We start from the raw sequence: 23,210 nt of genomic DNA on the forward strand, positions 1-23,210 counted from the left end.
TAGAGAATAAAGTCTCTGGTGACCGAGGACCCAAACCCAACTTAGTCCGAGTGAGTCTGGTCTGAGGTGAGACACAATGCAAAGCACACAAAGGAGCCGCAGGCCAAGTCTCCCAAAGTTGTGTAAAAAGTCACAAGGCTGCCCCTACAATCCCATACTGGGCTAGTGAACTGGACGGGCTCGCAAACTCCTCTGCCGTCTGCTCCTCACACACCAGCTGCTACCAACCCCTCAGTCCTGCCCCATGCACCAGCCTTTAACTGCCCCCAGCGCCTGCATCCCTTCCTCACCCACCAGCCTTTGCCCAGCCCTGTCCCACGCACAAGCCCCTATCAGCTCCGCTTCCCCGCCCCCCACATTCTTCGCTAGTCTACAGGGACAAGTGAGCCTGGCGCAGCGCATGCGCAGTGGCTCCAAATGTCCTTTGCTGATTCGGCCTCCCAGTAGCAGGGGGCGAGCCAGGCAACAGGGACTGCGTTGCGCATGCGCTCGGTCGGAACACGCACGATCTCTTCCGGAAGCCTGTGATTGACAACACACGATACCGGAAGCACTGAGAGGCCGCTTCCGGTGTCGGAGATACATCCTGCGCGGGCGGCCCCGTGAGCAGTTGGGCGCGTGCGTGACGGTGACGCTGCCAGAGAGCGCCCGTTGCCGTCTGGCTGTCCTCGGCAAGGTCGCGTTCCCGGGGCTGCGCGCGCGGCCGCCGCGGGGCCCGGCATGGCGGGCTACTCCCCCGACGAGAAGCTGCGGCTGCAGCAGCTGCGCGCCCTGCGGCGCCGCTGGCTGAAGGACCAGGAGCTGAGCCCGCGCGAGCCCGTCCTGCCCCCGCCGAAGCTCGGGCCCGTGGCCGCGTTCTGGGAGCGCTTCCTGCAGCCCGGCGGCTTCTGGCGGCACAAGGTCAGCGCGGCCCGGCCCTGCCCGGCTGGGGGAGCCGGGACCCGGACTTAGGCCTTTGCCCGGGGGAGTCGAGAAGGCCGAGACTGGAGGGGCGCGTAAGAAAGAGCCACAGACATCCCTGAAGGAGGGGTCTGCCGCGGGCTGCTCGGCGCTGGGTTGATTTCACCAGCAATGGAGGGTGTCACGGCCTCCGTTTGCCAGAAGCTGGGGATGGGCCGCGGGAGAGGGGTCACTTGATGATTCCCTCTGGGGGCACCTGGCATTGGCCTCTGTTGGAAGATGGGATATTGGGGTGTTTGGACCTGTGGTCTGACCCAGTGTAGCTGTTCTTATGTTAATCCTACTTTGCTTGGGAAGGTGGGTTTCACCCTGAGACAAATTAGACTCAGATGGTTCCCCTCCTTCCTACTGGGAGCTCCCTCCCCCATCCTGGGGCAGCCTAGACTAGAAGAGAGCACCAGCCCCTTTCCCTCTCCCCTGCAAGTCTTACTACTACAGGGGATACCTATCTTGGGGCAGAGCCACCACCTTGTTCCCTATGGAGGCTTCTTAACTACATTCTAGAGTTATTTTTCCCTAATAACCCCATGCAAACCAAAGTGCTTCATACCCTTAAGCTATGTCTTCGCTGCTGCGGAGATTGACGTGGCAGTCAATTTTCTGGTGTTTTATTTAGCGAATCCTTTCTAGACCTGCTAAATTAAACTCTGGAAGATCGACTCCCACAATGTCAATTTCTGCAGCAGTCGCAAGGAAAGCTGACAGGAGCATTTTTCCCATCAACCTCCCATTGTGGGGTCGATGATGAAACACGATGTAAGATGTGTTGGCTCCAGCTATGTTGTTTTCGTAGCTGGAGTTGTGTACCTTAAGCCAACCTTCCATCTTTAGTATAGACGAGATCTTAGCAGAGTTTCTCCATAGGGATGTTAAATTTCAGATTAATTAATCAAATAGTCGAGATTTCCATCAACTATTAAATTAGTGTGTAAGGGCATCTCCACCATTTAACTATAGCAAGAGCCCCACTGGTTTCTTATGACAGTTTGAAAGTGGAAGCCCTGCAAGGATTGTGGGGGCTTCCTTTAGAAATGTGCAAGAGCCCCACAGGGCACGCAGACTCCCCAGCTGCATTTCAAAGCACGCAGAGCCCGGCGTTAGCTGGGGAGTTCCCAGCTGACCCCTGGCTCTCTGTGGCATTTCAAAGCAGCAGCGTAGCATGGAACCTGGGGTCAGTGAAAGATTCTGAGTACCCCACTAACCCCAGGCTCCATGAATGTTCTTGGGGACTCTTGTACATTTCAAAGCTTGCGTGCGGTTGGAGCATGGAGTCAGCGGGACTTCCCGCTGGCCCTGGGCTGCACAGAGAGTTCTGCATTCCTCCTTTGAAATGTACAAGAACCCCAGAAATTCCATCGACTACTCGACTAGTAAATTAGTCGTTAGTTAAAATCCTTACTGATTACTTCATGATTCTATAATCTTATATCTCCCTGTCAGGGGATAGACCCTGGTTCTGCCTATTGTTACCCCATGCATTTCTAAGTGGATGGAATTTTCTGTTCAGTGTTATGATACTGTTCAGGAAATATCAATGTGTAATGAAGATGGCAATTTGTGTCTTTTCTGTATTTTTTAAGTGAGAAAATCAAAGATAACACTGGCCTCTCTCCTGGCCTCAATTACATGTATTGTTTCTGTGTATTAGTCCTGGGGGAATTCTGCAGTTGCATTTGGAGTAAAATTGCAGTATTGCTTCAAAACTGGTATATGGCTGTTAAAACTGAAAATAGTCTTTCAGTTTTAAAAAAAGCAAGAGATCAAGAAACGATGGTGACTAGACATCATTGCCATCTGCTGTACTTTTTGGCTTCTCTCTATATAAATAATAGTAACATTTAAGGAAAAATAACATGCATTTTCACGTTTATTTCCAGACTTTCCAGGTGTACAAAGCTAGTGCATTTACTGTAATGTATCTGCTTATTCCTGCCTGGGTTATTCACTACTATGTCAAATACCATGTACTGGTAAGTAAAGAAACCTGCATGTTGTATTTGTGTGTAGAAGGTGTATGCTTGACCCTGCAAATGCCATTTACTTCCCTATCTTGGAATAACTTTCACTTTTCTCCTTTTAAATAAAAACATCTACAAAAAACACACCACCTGACATCTGCCATGAAATAAAAACTTAAGGATTACTGCACCGGAGAACTCTTTTCACTTTATTTTTGTCTGAATACACTTCAGTGGTTTAAAAATGTTTCACTTGCAGGATTTTAAAACTATGCACTACTTCTGTTTTTCTGATTCAGTAGACAAATATAATTTGTTGGCATATTTTATCTTGAAGTATACAAAGAAACAAATTTCTGTACTTTTTGAGATGAAGACAACTGTTTTTATTTTCATGCTGCTTAACCAGGTGTTTGACTTACATTTTTCTTTAAAAAAAAAAAAAAAAAAACCTTCAGTCCATTCAGTTGCTTGGTTCTTGACACTGTTTTCATCTCTAAGCTGAGGCATCTTAGGTAGGATTGGTCCTCCCTAGGGCAGGGGGCTGGACTTGATGACCTCCTGAGGTCTCTTCCAGTCCTATGATTCTATGAGCAAATATATGCACTGGGGTTAAGCATGGAGCATTATACCTGCCTGCAATATTGATACTACAGTTAAAATAAGAAAAAACTGCTTTATGAATGGGCCCAGATTATAGAAGTTGGGAGCTCTGTATATTCTGGAAATTGGCCTCTTCGGTAAACTAGACAGTAAAGTTCACCTGCCTTGTACTTATCTGACCCCACCCAACTCTCTGAATGCTTCTCACATCCCACATACATGCCAGCAACCATTTAGTAGCCTCAACAGACATGCCAGTAGCCCTGACATAGATCCTATCCATTGTAACCCCACATGCCACAGCCTTTCTGGCTCCCTCCAGTTTACTTGATCTATCAACAAGCTGTGACAGGTAATTGTGCTGAGTATCTGTGGCCTGTATCTAGTCACCAATGACTCCAGTGTAACCACTGAAATTACATGCATTTTAATATCTCTGCTAGGTGCAGATTGAGGCAATTTGCTACATCATGGTGGTCATTGAATTGAAGGCGGGGGGGGTCCTCCACTTTTCCTCCTAGCCACCCCGCTGCTGCCTGGGACTCTGCTTTCCCCATTGGGGGGTGGGTAAGGGAAAGAGATCCGCTCTTGTCTCCTGGCAGTTACGCTGCTGCCGCCGTGGTGTGGACTCCATGCTCCGCCCAATGGCCCCGCTGCCACCAAGGATTCTTTCCCAGTGGCCCCACTGCCACCAGGAGCTCTGCACTGTGCCAAGCAGCCCCACTTAAGTCAGCTCTGCACTGTGCCTACCCTAATCTGGCAATGCTCCTGGCCTCACAGGGTCACCCCAACAATGCCAAACCAGGGATGCTGCGGAACTAGGGAAGTCTAGATTACAGTGTGTCAATCTGTATAAAATCATAGTCATAGAACACTAGAACTGGAAGGGACCTCAAACGATCATGGAGTCCAGTCCCCTGCCCACATGACAGGACCGAGTACCACCTAGACAGACATCTATCAGAGATGGTCTAACCTGCTCTTAAATATCTCCAGTGATGGAGATTCCACAGCCTCCCTGAGTCATTTATTCCAGTGTTTAACCACCCTGAGAGTTAGGGCATTAGGAAAAAGTTCCTATCTAAACCTCCCTTGCTGCAGTTTAAGCCCATTGCTTCTTGTCCAATCATCAGAAGCCAAGGAGAACAATTTTTTTCCCTCTTCCTTGATACACCCTTTTAGATACCTTAAAACCGCTATCATGTCCCCTCTCAGTCCTCTCCTTTCCAAACTAAACAAGCCCAATTCTTTCAGTCTTCCTTCATAGGTCATGTTTTCTAGATCTTTAGTCATTATTATGGCTCTTCTCTGGACCTTCTCCAATTGCTCCACATCTTTCTTGAAATGTGATGCCCAGAACTGGACCAAGTACTCCAATTGAGGCCTAATCAGCGCAGAGTAGAGCAGAAGAATAACTTGTTGTGTCTTGCTCACAGTACTCCTATTAATGCATTCCAGAATCACGCTTGCTTTTTTTGCAACAGCATCACATTGTTGACTCTTATTTAGCTTGTGTTCTGCTATGACCCCTAGATGCCTTTCTGCAGTACTCCTACCTAGACAGTTGCCTCCCATTCTGTATGTGTGAAACGGTTTGTTCCTTCCTAAGTGGAGCACTTTGCATTTGTCCTTATTAAACTTCATCCTGTTTACCTTAGACCACTTCTCCAGTTTGTCCAGATCATTTTAAATTATGACCCTATCCTCCAAAACACTTGTAACCCCTCTCAACTTCGTATTATCTGCAAACTTAATAAGCATACTCTCTACGCCAGTATCTAAATTGTTGATGAAGATCTTGAACAGACCCCTATGGAATCCCACTTGTTACACCCTTCCAACAGGATAAGGAGAATATCAAGGTTATTAATTTCCCATTTAACTTTCTAGAACAACTAGGCTGGATTCTCAGGTAACACTTGTAGCATCCGAAAACTTGGAAATGCTTACATAAATGTTTCAAAGCAATAATTGCAAATGGAAAAATCCATTAAGTTGCATTTAGTTTATTCTGGAGGAAACCAGATTTTTCACAACCCATGTTAGAGCTACATGTTGTAATTAATGTTTGCAGAGTATCCCCCTTATGTCTGGACAATTTGATATTGGTTCCTCTGTATCTGAGTGGGTAACCTAAGGGTCACATCTAATCCATGGCTTAATTTGCTCAGACCCAAGGAAGTCTTCGCACCATGGGCCAGAAGCCCCAAACCACAGCACTTCCCTGCAGGTCTGGACTGCAAGCGATGGCTCATTCCACTGTAGGGAGAAGCCCCAAGCCTCAGTGTTCTCTCTGTGGGGCTGGAACATGGCATGTGCCAATTTAACTATGATGTTGTGAAGGGTGTTGTGAGTTTTGTTTTTGCTTCCCGTTTCTCCCCCCGAGAGCTGATGAGTAGTGAGGGGTATTTGGTGTTTTGTCTTTTGCTTTTGTGTGGCCCCCGACTGACTTTTCTGTGGGTCAGAGGCCCCTAATGGAAAAAAGGTTCCTCACCTCTGCTCTATATTTGGTAAGACAAGATTAGTTCAATTGTATAAGCCTTAATGATCAAGAGGATAACTTGTTTTGTTTGTAGCTGGCTTGTACTCTGGTCTTTCTCACTGCTGTTTCCTTTAATAGTCACTGACAACAAGCTCCATGCTGTCTGCAGAAGTAATAACACCATCACTGACAGTCAAGATTCACTGAACATTCTCATTAGTACCCAGGAGAGCCTTTTCATAGAGACTGGTTCTGTTAGAGGTGTTTAATTCTCTATACATCTGGTTTTAAAATAAGAATAACCTAGTGGAGAGCCATGCTTAATATTAATTGGATTCAATACTTCACCTGGCTAGTGATATTTCTAATCAACCATTATTCATAAAGTTTATCCTGACTCTTCTGTTTTTTTATTGCAGAAAAAGCCATATGGTATTGTTGAAGTGAAGCCCAGAATATTCCCAGTGAGTATTAATTAAAATTAATATTTTCTCGTAGCATGTCCGCCTCATAGGTAAAACAGATTGGAAGGCAGTGTATGGGAGGGGAGAAGTTGGTACGCCAACACACAGGAAATAAAAATGATTATTCAGTACTTTGGTTAGTTGGTACAAAGAGTTGTTAAATGCTAAGGAAAACAATGTGATATAGACCTTTAGAAACATCAATATTATCTTTAAAATGGGTAATATACTCCTGAAAGCTTGTTTTACCAACAAAAGCAGTCCAATAAAAGATATTGCCTCATCCGTATTGGGTGTCATGAATATAACAGTACTTTATGCACTTACATATCCTATTTTAGACAATGATTTGACCCATCACAAAATATTCACCATGATGTTTCTGATTTCATTAGGGTGACAGAATTCTAGAGACAGGAGAAATAATCACACCAATGGAAGAAGAGTCTACTGGTCATCACTGAAGGTGTTAAACTCTAGCTTTGTTCCTAAACAAATGTGTTAAATATTTCCAGATATGTATATAAAACAATAAAGTTGTCTTTGAGACTCCCATTTTCTTGTTTCCTTCTGGGTGTATCAAAGACCATATCTAGATCCAGCTATAGTGCAGAGAGTAAATGGCAAATTTAGAAAGTTACGCACCTAGTAACAAACTGTTCATGACTGACTGTATGACATGGACTCTAGTAACAGGTTTTTAATCCAATTTACTAGTAGTAATACAATATTTTTGTCATAATAGGCAACAGATAATCTACATTTTAGCAATGAATTGTATATCTCTAGTCCTATAATTGTATTAATCAAACAGGATGATACAGAGGAGGGGAAAAAAAAGCTCAGCAGGTGCACAAGTGCAATGAAATGTATAAAGCATTTTGGAAAGTATCTGTACCATTTTTTAAAAAGTGAGTTTTGCCCACAAATCTCATGATTCTATATATTTTGGTTAGTCTCTAATGTAACATAGGACCACTCATTTTTAAAGTTACAGACTATCACAGTTACCACTTCAGTAGGATACTATTGAGAAATGTTAATATTTATATTTCATTTATTGTGGAAGTTCTACCTAAACTGAGCACTCACGCAATATTGTGAAGTTCATAAACTTTACAAAATGTACAGTTATTTTTTTGCAAAAATGATCTGTATGAGGAGTTTTGGTACAACATGATAGCTTTAATAGTATGAATCAACAGCAAGATAAGTAAATAGAAACAAGCTGTGACAATAGTGATTTGTACACGTTTCTATGAATGCTCGTTCCTTTCAGAAACTAACCTTGTTAAATACTCAATCCATTTAGTTGATTAGCACCATTCCTAAGCCACCCTTGGATCTGACTATTTCTGAAGGTTAGAACATAATGTCACTAGAAGATAATGTGAGTTATGTTACAGCAGGGGTGGGCAAAAGTCTCTCAGCAGGCTGGATCCAGCCTGCCTTGGGCTTTGATCTGGCCCGTGAGGCAAGTCCAGGCCCTGCCCCCTAATCGGCATGTGCTGCAGGAGAAAGAGCTCAACCCCACCCCTCCTCCCCCCCTCACAGCCTCTGGAGAGGAGGCAGCACTGGGGTTGAGGCTTCTCAACAGGGCCAGCCCCAGGCCACGTGGCTGTGGTAGAGGCACCTGTGGGGCTGGCCCCGGGCCATGTTCGGGTGTGTGAGCGTGCTACCAGCGCCTCCAGGGCCGGCTCCAGAGCATGCACCTCTGGTTTCTGGGGCGGCCTGGGGACACGTGGTTGAGATGCCTCTGGGGCTGGCCCCAAGATGTGTGGCCACGGCACTGGCACCTCTGGGGCTGCCCGGGGCACCTCTGGGTGCATGATCATGGCAGCAGCACCTACAGCCTTGGGTGGCCTATGGCCACAGTGCCTTGGGGCTAGCCCCTGGACTGTGTGGCTGCGGCAGTGATGTCTCCGACCTCCTGGACCCTTGCTCCCCCCCCTGCCACTTCCCCCAAGACCTGGCACCTTCAGCTTGCTCCGACGCTTTCCCTTGTTCCTGCTCCCTCTACTTGGCCAGACACCCTACTCCCAACCTGCTTCTGCACTCCAGCTCCCTCCCAGATCCTGCACCCCATCTCTAGCCTACTTGCTGGCAGCCCTGTCTCGCACACTGAACTAATTTTTATCCCTACCCCAGAGCTTACCGGGAAGTGGGGGGGGGGGGGGTCCATAAAATCCACTAACTCTAGAACACCAGAAAAGTAAATCTGGGCTATGGAAAGCCCTGAACCTCAGTTCTCTCCTTCCCTTCCCCTCACCTCGTGAGGCTGAGGCACCAGAGGAGTGAGGTCTCTCATTTGGGGCTACATCAGTGAGCGTTGGGGGATTTTGGAGAAGTCTTTTGCTTCTCACTTGTATGGCCCCCAACTGATTCTTTTGAGGATCAGTGACCCCAGATCTAAAAAGGGTTCCCCAACACTGACATAGAGAAAACATTGAAATCTTCTGTGTTGGACATAATATTTTACTTTATTTAAAACTAGCAGAAATACCGGTCTTCGCCTGGGGAAAATATAGTAAAAAGTGTGATAAATGAACTATGTCAGTGACATAGCATATTTCATTGGAAATATTTTTCTCTTATATATTACTTTAAGAAATTAACATAGCTAATGATGTGCTTACAAAACAACAAATCCCATAGGGTCTCTTTTCTCAATGCCCACAAATCAGGAAGGCCCATCTTCCCTTAAAGCAGTGGTCACCAACCAGTAGATCGGGATCTACTGGTAGATCTTGGAGCTTCTGACAGGTGATCTTGACTAGTTTGACCCAGAGGCTATCAAGTGCTGACACTTCAACTGTCCATCCCTCCACTGCTGCTCATGTCCTGCCCTTTGCCTTGGAGCTGCCCCTCCCTAGGGGGAGCCCCCTGCTTGCTGGGCAGGGTTGGGGAGGGAGAGGAGTGCTGATGTCAAGGTGCCCCCTCCCACTCTGTATCCTTTCTCCACAGAGCAGAGAGGGGGCACAACAGGACCTGGGATAGAGCAAGTTTGCTGGCTGCTTTAAAAAGTGGGCCAGGGCAGGGGTGAGCCTGCCTTAGCCCCACGGAACCACCAGCAGTGTCCAGAAGGAGCCCACATCCTGAACTCCTACCCCAGTCATGAATCTTCTACTGCACCCCAAGCTCCTGCCCTAGCCCAGAGCACTCCTGCATCTAAACGCCGTCCAGAGCCTGCACCTAGAACCCCTTTCTGCATACCAACTGCTCCACCTGAGCAACTTAGAGCCCCTCACACTCCACATCTCTTAATCCAAGACCAGAGCCTGCACCCCAGCCCTCTGCCCCAGCCTGATGAAAGTGAATGAGGATGGGCAAGAAAGGGAGAATAGAATGAGCAGAAGGGGTGGGAAGGAGGTGGGGCAAGAGTATTTACATTTGAGGTAGATCTTGGATTGCACTTAAATTCAAAAAGTGATGTCACACTTAAAAAGGTTGGAGACCACTGCCTTAAGGACTCTATGCAAACCAGTGCCTACAGCCTCCTTGCCAGAAGCCCTGAGAAATGGAGAGGATATCTCCTGGGCTCTGCAGCAGCAGGAAATCACTGCTCCCTAAGTAGCCACTCCCCCAGTGCCTTCAGTGCATGCTCCATGCGGTAACCTGAATGGACTTCCTAGCGGCAGCTGGACTGGTTGCATTGATCAGACAAAGTGAAACACTTTCAGACCAGGTGCATTTAGTGATATCTAGATGATCAGAACATGTACCTGTTCTAATGAAAATAGACTGGTTCTGAGTGTACTGTGTCCTCCTCAGGCTCTACGCTGCTCAAAACCTTGTCCTCCTACCCACCTCCTCTTTGTACTGTGAGCTGAATCCTGCAAAGTGCATAATGCCCATGACACTTGCTGATAACCAGGGCTCGACAAACTAGAATCTACTTGCCAGTGGCAAGCAGATTTCAGCCGCACGCCCCATTTACCGACAGCACATGCATGCGCAGTGCGGGGCTGGCAAGCGGCTTTCGCCACTGTTTGTCAAGCCCTGCTGATAACGCACACAGCCCTGCCAGGAGGGCGAGTGGTGGGATGGCTCCTTTGGGTATGGGAGGAGGGAAACAACTTTAATTTTCAGAAGGGGTTCAGTCAGAGCCTGGCTGTGTAAAGATGTTGAGAGGCTGTGATAGCTGGAGGCTTCTCCCAGCCACAATTAGCAAGGCTAGACCACAGCCAGCATAAACCACATTCGGGTCTGTCCTGGAGACCAGCTGGTGCCCTAGTATAGGGGAGGTTGCTGATTCTCTGCCCCACTACAGCCTCTCCCCCATGGCCTTTCTCTGGATGGTGCCCACATGCTTTATCCTCTAGGATCTCTTAGTTGCAGTTTGTGACACACTTAACAGAAGAGTCCAACAAATGCCTATGATCAGGCACTACTAAAAGCTAACTATCAGTGGGCCCAATTGGGTCTCTGGGGGAACCAATTTTGAGATATAACCAATCCAGTTATTGAAGTTAGGAAATCAGTAGCATCCATGCAAAATTTGGTGTTTCTAGCTCTTACTGTTTCTGAGATCTTTCAGGACAAACAAACACATTTTCAGAAATATTTAGAATATTGTTTGATAAACTATCATGAGAAAGTTAAAACATTTAATCTGTTCCGTAATTTAAATTAAAGTGTTCTTACTAGCAGCAGCTGGTTCAGAAAATAGTCACCATACCCAGCTGGGTAGTTCTCAACCCTGCCCCTTCCTCTCGAGAATCCACCCCTTCTGCGTCGGCCTGCGACCACTTCCGAAATTTATGAAGTGGCCCCCCTTCCAAAATTATTGTCCACCCCGTGTTAGTGACTAATATGACCAGCACTTTGAGACATAGTCAAGATACCAGACACATCTTCCCGTTTCTGAACACAACAGCTATGTCTACACTGGCATAAATTTCCGAAAATGCTTTTAACGGAAGTTTTCCATTAAAAGCATTTTTGGAAAAGCGCGTCTAGATTGGCAGGATGCTTTTCCGCAAATGTACTTTTTGCAGAAAAGCGTCTGTGGCTAATCTAGACGCGGTTTTCCGCAAAAAAGCCCCAATCGCCATTTTCGCGATCGGGGCTTTTTTGCGGAAAACAGTACTATGCTGTCTACACTGGCCCTTTTGTGCAAAAGTCTTTCGGAAAAAGACTTTTGCCCGAACGGGAGCAGCATAGTTTTTCCGGAAAAGCACTGATGATTTTACATGAGATCATCAGTGCTTTTCCAGAAATTCAAGTGGCCAGTGTAGACAGCTGGCAAGTTTTTCCGGAAAAGCTGCTGATTTTCCGGAAAAACTTGCCAGTCTAGACACAGCAACTTGTTTGAGGTTATTATAGTTACACTTGCTCAACCCATCAACATAAACCATTTCTGCAATCAATTTTAGTTTAAAAGCATTACTATGGATAAGTTGTTACTGATAATGGCTGAATAAAATTATGTGGGTCAATACTATTGATTAAGGATATTAAATTTCAATTAATTAGCTAATTGAGTTAATAGACTTTTCATCAACTACTCAATTAGTCAATAAGGGGGAGGAGGGCACTGACTATCCCCACTGCACCTCTGCCTTTAAATACATAGAGGCAGCAAGATGGGGGGAACTGCGAGTAGTCAACTTGACTAGCCAATAAGTCTAAGCTTACAGGGTAGTCAACTGTTCGACTACTTCTCCATCCCTAGTATTGATGTGAGCTGAAAAAAATATGTTGTCATCCTTAACTAATGCCATACCAATAGATTAAAACATGTACTATATTTTAAACATTGCACAATCTTTACCAAAGACATTGAGTCTGTAAAAGAAGAGACAACAGAACATATACTTGGTGTACAATTCTTCCTTGGCTGCTTCTTGGTATGGTATTCGTTTTCTAAATTGGCTTATTTAAAAAAGTGTCTCACTATATAAATTGCTCATATTTCTGTGGATTCTCTTAATTGTGTAAGTTTGATTTTTCTTTAAGCCTATCAAAGTTGAATTATGGGGTCAAGTCATAACATCTGAAATTGTTATGCCGGAATAAGTCATTTTCTGCCTTCCTAGTTGGTTTTCAGTGTTTAGTTGTGAAAATCCAGATGCTGTCAGTCTTTAATATTTCCTTTACAAATTCAGCCATTGAGTGGGATAATCCTTTTCAAGTTGCCACTGCGCTGCTATTCTTGATGCGTAGATAACGTATCCCCAGGAGAGTAATACAATGGCGAGAAGAATCTGTCAGAAGAAAACACAGTGTTGGGAAAGCGATAGAAATGTAGCCGTGTTAGTCTGGGGTAGTTGAAGCAAAATGCAGGACAATGTAGCACTTTAAAGACTAACAAGATGGTTTATTAGATTAGGAGCTTTCGTGGGCCAGACCCACTATTTGATCTGAGGAAGTGGGTCTGGCCCACAAAAGCTCATCATCTAATAAACCATCTTGTTAGTCTTTAAAGTGCTACATTGTCCTGCATTTTGCTTCAGTGTTGGGAAAGGTGCCGCTGTGCATTGCCCAGGTGCACGCGCACCTGCCCGTGAACAGGGGTCGGATCTTTAAACCCTTCTCACGATGAGGACGATTTTCACCGGCCCGGCGGAAGAGTGGCGGCGCCCACCCGACACTAGGGAAAGGCGGGTGCGAGGGGGCGGTGCTGCGGGTGGGGGCGGCCCGCGCGAGCAGGGGGGTTCGTGGCTCCGGGCAGGAACCGCAGACGGGACTGGCCGCCCAGCTGGGCCGGGCTCTCCGGGTCCTTGGCGTTGGAGGGGGGGGCGGTTCAGGCGCGAGCCGCGTCCGTTCCCCCAGGCGGGGCCGGGCCGGGGGCGACGCAGGCGCCTACCAGCGAGTAAAGCCTGTGTCGGGCGCGGTGGCTTAACGGCGCCATGGCGCTGGCAGCAAGAACCGCGTAGGGGCGGGGCCAAGGGAGATCACCAAGGAGACGGAGCTGGACGGGCACGTGCTCCCAACCGCTATCGTTGGTTGGGCCCGGAAGCGAAGCGCGCTGGATTGGCGGGCAGTGAAGTATCTCTGGGACGATGCCGCCCGCACCTAAGATGGCGGTCACGTGGTCAGCGTTCTGCGCGGGAGGCGCTGGAAGTCGTGGAGTTCCGAGCTCCAAGCCGTTTCCGGTCCCAGCAGCCCTTGCGGGGTTTCCGTCTTGCCCAGGGCCCGGCCGTCTCCTTGTGCAGCGAGCGGGTGGCCGGGCCGCGGCTGTCATGGCTGACCCGCTCAATTACCTCACAGACCAGGGCCGCCGCCGCCGCCTTCGTCATGGGGGGCAAGAGCCGCGGGCGGGGCCCAGCCCCGGCCGCTGCCGCCGCCAGCGACTCAAAGCGGCGGAGGCGGGGCAGTCCCGCGGCGAGGGGGAGCCGCCCGCCCCGGACAGCGGCGCCGCGGTGAGTAAGCGGCCCGGGGGGAGGGAGCCTGGGTCGAGCCTGGGGAAGGAAACGTCTTTCTGCTTTGCTGGGAAGCGCTAGCGCCTCCGGGTTTGGAATTTGGCCCCGTGGCAGGGGTGGGCCCGGTGCTGGTTCCGGGGCAGAAGGGGAGCGTACAAATCTGGGAAGGTTTCAAGTTTGGGGCAATAATTCCGTTCATACGTGCTCGGTGGAGACCTGTGAGTTTCACGGTTAAATACTGGAACTCCCGGGCTGTCAGCGTTCCCTCGGCCTGTGTTCACCAGCCTGGAGCAAGAGCAGCCTGCCTCCAATCTGGCGGGTTGGCAGAACCAGATCTAGGTGGGCAGGGAGAAGGCGTAGAGCGGGTTAAGGAGCCTGGAGCTGTGGTGGGTGGCAGGGGGGACTGTTTGGTGAAGGGTAGTAACTGAGAGAGGTATAGGGTTTCGGAGCAGTGGGATGGATGGGGACTGGCTGGGCAAGTAGCTACGGAATAAATTGAAATTGACTAGGTAAGGTGACTAGATCAAGGTGATGTGTGAGGGCAATTTAGACTGAGATCAGATGAGATTCAGAAGTTGGTGGGAGGAGTGTGAGGGAGTTTAGGCTGGTAATTAAAGACTATCAAAATGCATGTGCAGAAGGGGGCTGAATTCTAGCATTTTCCAACTTTGCAGCAAGTAGCAACTTTGCAACTTTAACATTATTTTAACATAGATTTTTGGCGTACATTACACTTGAACCTCTGGGTGTTCCTGATCTGGGAACAACTGTGGTAGGACCCTGCAGTCGGGAGGAGGTGGTGGTTCTATGTGCTGAGAATCCTCTACCCCTAGCTAGGGGAATGGCAGGACAGTGAGAAGCTTCTATGGAGACTCCTGTACTGGCAGGGTAAGGGGCATGAACCCATGTGTGCCACCAGGAGCAGGGCACCAGGTAAGCGCCCCACCTCTAGCCCCCTCCTGCCCTCCGTGTTCTGAAAAATACCCTAAACTGACATACCATGTTTCCCAGAGTTGCAAGATTGAAGAGGTTCAAGTGTATTTGCTACATCATTAATACACTTTCCTTACATCACAATTACTGGTGGTAGTATAGAAAACAAAAATAATAGTAGAATTAATAGGGTGGTCAACCTGATCAGATGCTAGAAAATTAGCCACCTTTAAAAATTTATATAAAAAACCACTGTTATATGACATCTAACTCAGTGGTCCCCAACCATTGGAGGTTGCCGGGTACCAGGGGGCGTGGCCGTTCGCCCGCCAGGTGCCAGAGGGCGGGGGCACTTGCGCGCCCGGGGTTGGCGCTCCCCACCCACCCCAAGCGCCGCGTGCCCAGGGCCGGCGCTCCCCCCCCCCCCCCCAAGCGCCATGCGCCCAGAGCGCGGGCGGCCAATCCGCAGCGCTCCCGGGGTCGGCTCTCGCCGTGTGCCCGAGGCCGGCTCTGGCACCATGCATGTGCCATGGGCCAGGCCAGCCCCGAGCACTTGGCGGGTGCACACAAATGCCCCCGCGGGTATGGTGTTGGGGACTGATGATCTAACTGCTATGGCACCCGCGGGCACCGTGTTGGGGACTGCTGATCTAACTACTATGATCAACATCTTGATCTTTTGTGGAAATACCCAACTGACAATACCCTCTCTAATACAGAAATATTCAACCACTATAATTATTTACCTTTTGCAATAATATAATAATAATTTGAAAACTAAAACACTCTACCCAAAACAAGAAGCTTGGCATAGTGGCAGTCTGAATTCCTAAGTGATAGAAATGTAGCCGTGTTAGTCTGGTGTAGCTGAAACAAAATACAGGACTATGTAGCACTTTAAAGACTAATAAGATGGTTTATTATATGATGAGCTTCGTGGCCAGACCCACTTCCTCAGATCAAATAGTGGAAGAAATATTTTCTTCCACTATTTGATCTGAGGAAGTGGGTCTGGCCCACGAAAGCTCATCATATAATAAGCCATTTTGTTAGTCTTTAAAGTGCTACATAGTCCTGGATTTTGAGTTCCTAAGGATTGTGTCTGAAGAGTCATCTGGTTGCTTGGTGATGTCAGTGTTGACAAAAGTTGTTCTAGAAATCCTGCAACCCTTAAACTGGTCTTTAAAAAAATAACATAAAACAGAAAAAGTGGGCTCTTTTAAAGAGAACTTTAAAAATAGGGCTTTTTTAAAGGGAACATCTCTTAAGTTGTTTGTTATTTTAAACAAATGTATTGTGTAAATGCAATTGATGGTTAGTCACAATCTACTCAGTGTACCTATTTAAAAATAAATGCCCAAAATAAATATACGTTGTCAACAGAAGTCATTGTCTGCTGTAACATGTCACATGAATTAAAATGAAAGTGTAGAAGTGTTGTTGAAACAGTGATCCATCTGCTCATTGAAGAATTTGAGGCATCTTAAAATGATTGGTGGCTAATGGTAAACATGATGCTTCTTCATATTTTCCCACCACTTTGCAACAAGGATTTGCAACAATTCATTCAGATGCGCTTTGGCTTGTGGACAAATCAAAAATTGATTGATATTAGAGGTGGGGAGAGTGGGATGTTTGTGAGCTAATGGCTCCATTAGCTCACAAAAATCCCACTCTCCCCACCTCTAATATCATCAATTCACAGACACTTACCTTCCTTCCTCTCCCTCCCTCCCCCCCCCCCCCCCCCGCATCCCCCTTCTGTTCTGAAATGTGATTTGTCCTTTTCATATGTGTTCATTTTTTTAAATTGTATCCTTTGGTATATATGGTTGTGACTATTTTCTTCCACTATTTGATCTGAGGAAGTGGATCTGGCCCACAAAAGCTCATCATCTAATAAACCATCTTGTTAGTCTTTAAAGTGCTACATTGTCCTGCATTTTGCTTCAGCTACCCCAGACTAACACGGCTACATTTCTATCACTATTTTATCCAGAAGGGATTGCAGAGGATCATGAAAAAAGATAGAGAAAATAAAAAAACAGTAGACACTAACATGGAGTGCAGAACAAACACTAAAATAGACTAACCGAACTGTTGGAGTATAAGCTTCATCTGACAAAGTGCGTCTTTGACCACGAAAGCTTATGCTCCAACACTTCGGTTAGTCTATAAGGTGCCACAGGACTCCTCGCTGCTTTTGCAGATTCAGACTAACACGGCTACCCCTCTGATACTAAACACTAAAATGAAGACGAGAGTTATTGAAAATCAGAAAGAATGGGAGTAACTCTAACATTAGTGATTTACATTTTTTTCGGTTATTGGGAATTGTGAGTCATCAAAACTTAGAGGTGAATAACTAAAATGTGTGTTGGTTATCCACTGAGCAGACTATAGAATAATAAATCAACTTGCTGTTGTGTATGGATCTTAAAATGTTTGGGGACACAGCTACACTTAAAAATAAAGACTCTAGAGAGAGTCTCAGAATCTGGCCCATTAGGCAGAGATGGCGTAAATCAGGGTAGTTCCACTTGTGTGAAGACTCTCTAGTTTACACAATTTGAGCATCTGGTCTCATGTATATTTCCAATTATTTCTTTGCTCTGTTTACATCAGGATGTTATTTAATTGCCAATATTTCCTAAATTTCTGTGAAAAAAGATGCAGCTGGAGTTAAGTTTACACAGTTACACCTTAAATTCTTCTGATGGGTTAGCTGCATTTGCTGCTGTTTATGCTTTATTTTTGACTATCAGAACATTATAAGCTTATGTGGGTCTTTCTGGTTATTTTCATAGTATTTCTTTATATGGAAATGTTTAGCAAAATTTTTGTTGATTTTTTTTTTCTTTTATAGAACATGATATCATCAAGTGAGGAGTTTACAGTGGATAGCAGCTTTTCACCGAAAGCTGGCACAAGCAAGCTGCATCAGACAGTGCCAACAGATACATCTCCAGATTCTAAATGTCCAATCTGCCTGGACAGATTTGACAACGTGGCCTACTTAGATCGTTGCTTGCATAGGTTCTGCTTTCGTTGTGTACAGGAATGGTCAAAAAACAAAGCTGAATGTCCACTCTGCAAACAACCTTTCCATTCTATCTTCCATTCAGTGAGAGCTGAAGATGATTTCAAGGAGTATGTACTCAGACCTTTACAGAATGGCTCTTTTGCTAGTCCTGATGGGCGGAGATTTCGTTACCGTACTACGTTAACAAGGGAACGGCATACACCAGCTTATCCTCGAAGAAGTTCCTCTTCTCGAAGGACAGTGTCACCTCCAGATAATGGGATATTATTTGAAGGATTATCCAGTCAACCAGTACGACAAAGAGATGGAGGAATTCATCAGATGATTAGACGGCTTGCATCAAGGAGACAAGCTAGTGCAGAGGGTAGGTCGCTGCGGCAAATTCAAGAACAAGATATAATTAATTTCCGAAGAGCTCTGTATCGTTCTGGTGTGCGTGTTAGAAATATTCAAGATGGTGGTCGTTACAGAGACATTTCAGCTGAGTTTTTCCGCAGGAACCCTGCCTGTCTTCACAGATTAGTTCCATGGCTAAAGCGTGAGTTAACTGTCCTGTTTGGTGCCCATGGATCTCTAGTCAATATTGTACAGCATATCATTATGAGTAATGTGACTAGATACGATTTGGAAAGTCAGGCCTTTGCTGATGACTTAAAGCCTTTCTTGCTCCATCGTACTAACCACTTTTTACATGAATTCATCAGCTTTGCCCGATGTCCTTTTAACATAGAGGCATATGACCAGCATGCCAATTATGATTGTCCTGCTCCTTCATATGAAGAAGGAAGCCAGTCGGAATCATCTGTTATTACGATATCTCCAGATGAGACAGATTCTCAAGAACCAGATCATAATGCATCCACGACTAGTCTTGGTCGAGCACCCTGGGATGATGAAACTCCAGGGCCATCGTATTCCACCTCAGAGCAGGTTCATGTTGCCGTGGCTTCTCCTTTGGATACTTCAGAAACTTCTGATGAAGAACCCACTAGAAATGGAACTGAGCTGCAAGGGCAGTTACAAGATAATACAGCCCCAAATGGTGAGAGTGATTCTTGTTCAGACAACTGCGTCATTGTTGGGTATGTTAAGCCCTTAGCTGAAAGAACACCAGAACTTGTTGAGCTGTCCTCAGACTCTGAAGAGTCAGTTGATGATGGGAAAAGCGAGGACGTGAAGAAATCACAACCTATCCAGTTTCATGTTTTTAGTGTCAGTGATGCTAGTGGGTGTTCATCACCTTGCTCTCCTATGTCTAAGGATGGTAAATGTAGCCATAAAAGCAGCGCCTCACCCTCACGTAAGAAGATGCAGTCCAAAAAGATTGAGGAGGATGTAAATAAACCAAAAGATTCATCTACAAAGGACTCCTTACAAAGTTCTTCTACAAGACGGGATAGGATGTGCTCTCCATGTAGCCACAGATTATCCAGGAGGAGGAGGTCAAGGAGTTCAGAATTATATTCACAGCATTCTCACTACAGAGACGGCCATGGCCAGAGAACCAGGAGGAAACAAGGCAGCAAAGAGAGGTTAAAAAGTGGACCATCAAGAAGCAGAGACAGTAGCAGACATAGGAGTAAAAAAGACAAGAGGAGATCAAGACCTCGAGACATAAGTTTATCTAGAAAAAGCCAGACCATGTCTCTAAGTAGTGAGAGCACTATATCTAGAGATGTAAGCAGGTCCCGATCCCGGAGTAATGACCATAGCAGAAGAAGATCAAGGAGCAGAGATAGTGATCATTATTATATGAGAGATAATTACCAAAGTAGATACCAGTGGGAATACACTTTTTACAGTAGAAACATGGACAGAGATGGTTATGAATCCTCATACAGGAGGAGAACTGAGGCAAGAGCTCATTATTCAAGGCAATCTGCTAGTCCAGAGTACAGAATACAATCGTTTTCTGAAAGGACAAATACTCGAAATCAGAGAGGTCACAATGAAAGCCGGTATTATTACTATGAAAGACACCGATCAAGGAGTCGATCCAGTAATAGATCTCGGACTACTTCTGATAGAATGCGATGTGAAAAGCCTGGTGGAAAAAGGAAATACAAAACTCGCCACTTGGAGAATGCACACAAGGAGAATGAGACACGTTCGTGTGAAGTGAAAGGAAATGACCTCCAGAAGCCTTTGTCAAAATATAGTGGTTGCTACAAAAATGAGGACAGCATTTTAGACAATCAAGCCAGTGTTGGGACTAGGCATAAAAAGAGGAAGAAGAAGACAAGAAGTCCAAGTGTAGAGATTATTTATGAAGGAAGAGCGACTGATACAACCAGACATCATAAAAAGAAAAAGAAAAAGCACAAGAAGAAACACAGGCGACATCATATGGGTAACTCGTCACATTCTTCTCCAGTTGTGATTACAATTGACAGTGATAGTGATAAGGAGACTGCAATACAAGAAAACACTGAATGTGACAGTAATATCTCTTGGACAACTACAACCCAGATATATGAGAGAGATAATGAGACTCCATCCCCTGTCCTGGGAACAAGTGACTGTAAGGATGAGGACACAGTTGCTGGTGAAGGTGGATTGCTGGACAAGGATTCTTGTATTAATATCACTAGGGGGGACTTAGCTGATGAAATTGGAAATGTAGGTTGCCAATTTCAGGAAATATCAAATGAGCAGGCTCTTGCAGTGGCAGATGGTGGTAGTGCATCTGACATGGGAACTCCTCTGAGCAATGTTGAAATTATACAAACTGAATCAAGTCAGTTGCCTTCTTCCAGAGCATCATTTGTAGGGAATTCAGAGAGACCTCCTTTGATACTAAGGCTGCCAAAGAGACTTATTGACAGATCCTATTGGCTTGACTCCCCAGAAAAAAAGATGTAACAGGTTTTACACTGAACCATTTTAAAACAATGAAATAGTGCAAACAAAACACTTAATGTGGTTTGTGTGTGTTAAGACTTTCAGGGCGTGGGAAGTATCTGAGAAATGTGTATTAAAAAAAATCCTTGAATGTATGCACTTTTAAATCCAAGAAAACAGAACGTTGCTAGTAGTTTAACTTTTTTCTTTTTTCAGAATAAGTGTATAAGCTTTTAGAAGTAGTAATTTCATAGAGCCACACTGTATTCACATTGTGTAAAATATATTCATGGACTCTTTAATTGTATTCTTAACAACAACAACAACCTTAAGTCAGAAAATCTATTTTCTCATGGTTGATCTTATTTTATAAAAGAAAAGTTGTATAATTTACATAACAAATTCATGTTTAATTCCGCCATCAATTTAATCTGCATGGTTTAGCTTGACCTTTGCCAAAAAGGTGTTTATGCCTTCTGTACTACAAACGTTGACCCAGGCTGCCATTGAAGTAAACATGAATTCTGTAAGAGTCACAATAAAGCAATAAGAAATCTTTTAGATCAGATTTTGAATCAAATGTAATATTTACTTTTGAGGCATATATGTCTTTAAGTCTGGTATAACTTAAAAGTGCATTAGGAAGATTCCTGGATCTGAGCTGGTAATTTAAAATGACAAGTTTTGCAGATGACATACCTGTGCATCACCATATTTTTTTTTCTACATACCATCTTCAGTCTCATAGGGTATATGCTACAAAGAAAAACACCTAGTGCAACATCTCCAAGCCTGGGAGATGACTTGGGCTCAGACTGTGAAGCTAAAAATAGTAATGTAGACATTTAGGCTCAGACTGCAGCCTGGGCTCTGAGACTTTCTCTCTACCCTTACCAAGTTCCAGTGCTTGGGTTCCCACCTAAACATGAATGCCTATGTTGCAGTTTTTAGCCTCGCAGTCTGGGTCCTGTGAGACCAAGCCAATTGACTTGGTGCCTTCTGACCTTCCAGTCAGGCACATATTCTAAGTATAAGATCAAATCATGTATTTTTATTTTTTTCCCCTCCTGATTTCTCTGTGACTAAAGTGCAGTAAGTTAGAGGGCTATTTAACTATATTTTCATTTTCTAAGATGATCAAAAGACAGTCTGAGTGTGTAATTGAAAACAGTTGTTGAAATTCAAATTTACTCAGCTCCTGCCACTGTTTAAATGGGTTTCTGACATTACTGATGTGTAACAGGGAATAAAAACCACATTATAGGCCATTTGGTTACTTACAGCGGTTCTCAAACTTCTTATATTGACAGCCTGTCTTGCACACAGCAAACCTGATTCTCTGCCTGTCCCTCTCTTGTAAATAACATTTTTGTATTTAATGCTACTTCAAATGCTAAATTTATGGCACTGTATAAAATGAGTTTACTTTTTCTCACTGCTTTTAAATTAAAACACATTTTATTGAATTATTGTTATAAACAGAATAGTTACTTTTTAAAATAGCTACTGTTTAATATCGGGAGGCTACAAAAAATTCATTATCACGTTTCCCAGCAGGCCGAGGGCATGTCTATACTACAAAACAAAGGGGACTTAAGTTACATTGACATACAACTACTGCAGTAACTAAATCAGTTCAGCATGATCACATTAGCTCCTCTTGTTGGCAGTGTGCATCCTCACTAGGAGTGCTTGTATGGCCTGTCAGTGTGGGGCACTCTTACCCAGAGCTCTGCTGGCTGGAAATGACAGCCCAAAGCCCACTATGCATGGAGGCTGATAGCTCTCATCCCTTTATAATAATCTTGTCACCTCTGAGAACCTCTGACTTTCCATGTGTTTCAAATAGCAGGGATCTTTCCCTTTTTCACTGGTATGTGTTGGAAGTCTAAAGTCAGTTTACTGCCATTCTCTCTGTGGAAAAAATTGGTTTATTGGGGGAAAAAAAAATCCATTGTTTTGCTTTTACAAAAGGAAAAAACACCCATCATCCTAAACTGTAGCCTGGAAAAAAAGAGAGAGAAGTGGGCATGTAAATTGGTCCCTGTGGATGTGAGTCTAAATCCTGTTGTTCAGAAATTGCCTTTCAATGTCTGAAATGTTCAATGTGTGTATGAGTCCTCTGTAAATTCCTGTAAATTGGAATTTATTAGTTCCATTGTAGTGAAATGGTTCCATTCTTAAGGTTTTTAATTTTCACTCATTTTTCCTGAGTATTCTATTTCTCCTTTGTTACTTAGAGAAGCACCCACATAAATGTGAGGGACTGAGAGACAGTACACAAGTACCAGTACAGTCACAAATTAAAACAGCTTTTTCTTAATAAATGAGGTGCTGCCTCTAATGAGAGATACAAACATTTTGGATGTAAATATGATTAACGCTTAAAGTCAAACTATTGCAGCATCGTTATTTTTAGAGTGACAGTCTTAATGAGAAGATCCAAAGTGTTAGAATAATTCACTCGGGTTAATACCTCAGATTTAAAATGGTTTTAACTGTTTGTGACTGTAGCATTGAAGGTTTTTAATTTGCTTTCCTTATGGCTCCTAGGTGTGTAGT

The 23,210-nt window shown here is 45.0% G+C and overlaps 2 protein-coding genes and 1 long non-coding RNA gene across 3 annotated transcripts; 2 read left to right on the forward strand and 1 right to left on the reverse strand.

Annotated features, from left to right (window-relative positions):
* Positions 1-558: 558 nt before the first annotated feature.
* On the forward strand, positions 559-7,022 carry NDUFB6 (NADH:ubiquinone oxidoreductase subunit B6). Its single transcript, XM_075931452.1, has 4 exons — positions 559-900; positions 2,838-2,930; positions 6,423-6,467; positions 6,863-7,022. Exons 1-4 carry the CDS (start codon positions 721-723, stop codon positions 6,929-6,931), a joined length of 387 nt encoding a protein of 128 aa, XP_075787567.1. The 5' UTR covers positions 559-720; the 3' UTR covers positions 6,932-7,022.
* A 5,261-nt stretch (positions 7,023-12,283) lies between these two features.
* Positions 12,284-13,625, reverse strand: LOC142829803 (uncharacterized). Its single transcript, XR_012904600.1, has 2 exons — positions 13,485-13,625; positions 12,284-12,673 (listed from the first exon to the last, which is right to left on the reverse strand). It is a non-coding gene; the product is annotated as an uncharacterized LOC142829803 (long non-coding RNA).
* Positions 13,310-22,114, forward strand: TOPORS (TOP1 binding arginine/serine rich protein, E3 ubiquitin ligase). Its single transcript, XM_075931448.1, has 2 exons — positions 13,310-13,831; positions 17,631-22,114. The coding sequence occupies exons 1-2, from the start codon at positions 13,472-13,474 to the stop codon at positions 20,667-20,669; spliced, it is 3,399 nt and encodes a 1,132-aa protein (XP_075787563.1). The 5' UTR covers positions 13,310-13,471; the 3' UTR covers positions 20,670-22,114.
* Positions 22,115-23,210: the final 1,096 nt, after the last annotated feature.

Source organism: Pelodiscus sinensis, chromosome 6, assembly GCF_049634645.1.
Source record: "Pelodiscus sinensis isolate JC-2024 chromosome 6, ASM4963464v1, whole genome shotgun sequence".
NCBI classification, from domain to species: Eukaryota; Metazoa; Chordata; order Testudines; family Trionychidae; genus Pelodiscus; species Pelodiscus sinensis.

Coding starts and splice junctions, on each gene's coding strand:
- NDUFB6 (XM_075931452.1), top strand. CDS start 721: ATGGCGGGCTACTCCCCCGACGAGAAGCTGCGGCTGCAGCAGCTGCGC. Junction 901..2,837: donor GCGGCTTCTGGCGGCACAAG/GTCAGCGCGGCC, acceptor GTTTATTTCCAG/ACTTTCCAGGTGTACAAAGC. Junction 2,931..6,422: donor ATGTCAAATACCATGTACTG/GTAAGTAAAGAA, acceptor TTTTTATTGCAG/AAAAAGCCATATGGTATTGT.
- TOPORS (XM_075931448.1), top strand. CDS start 13,472: ATGCCGCCCGCACCTAAGATGGCGGTCACGTGGTCAGCGTTCTGCGCG. Junction 13,832..17,630: donor CCCCGGACAGCGGCGCCGCG/GTGAGTAAGCGG, acceptor TTTCTTTTATAG/AACATGATATCATCAAGTGA.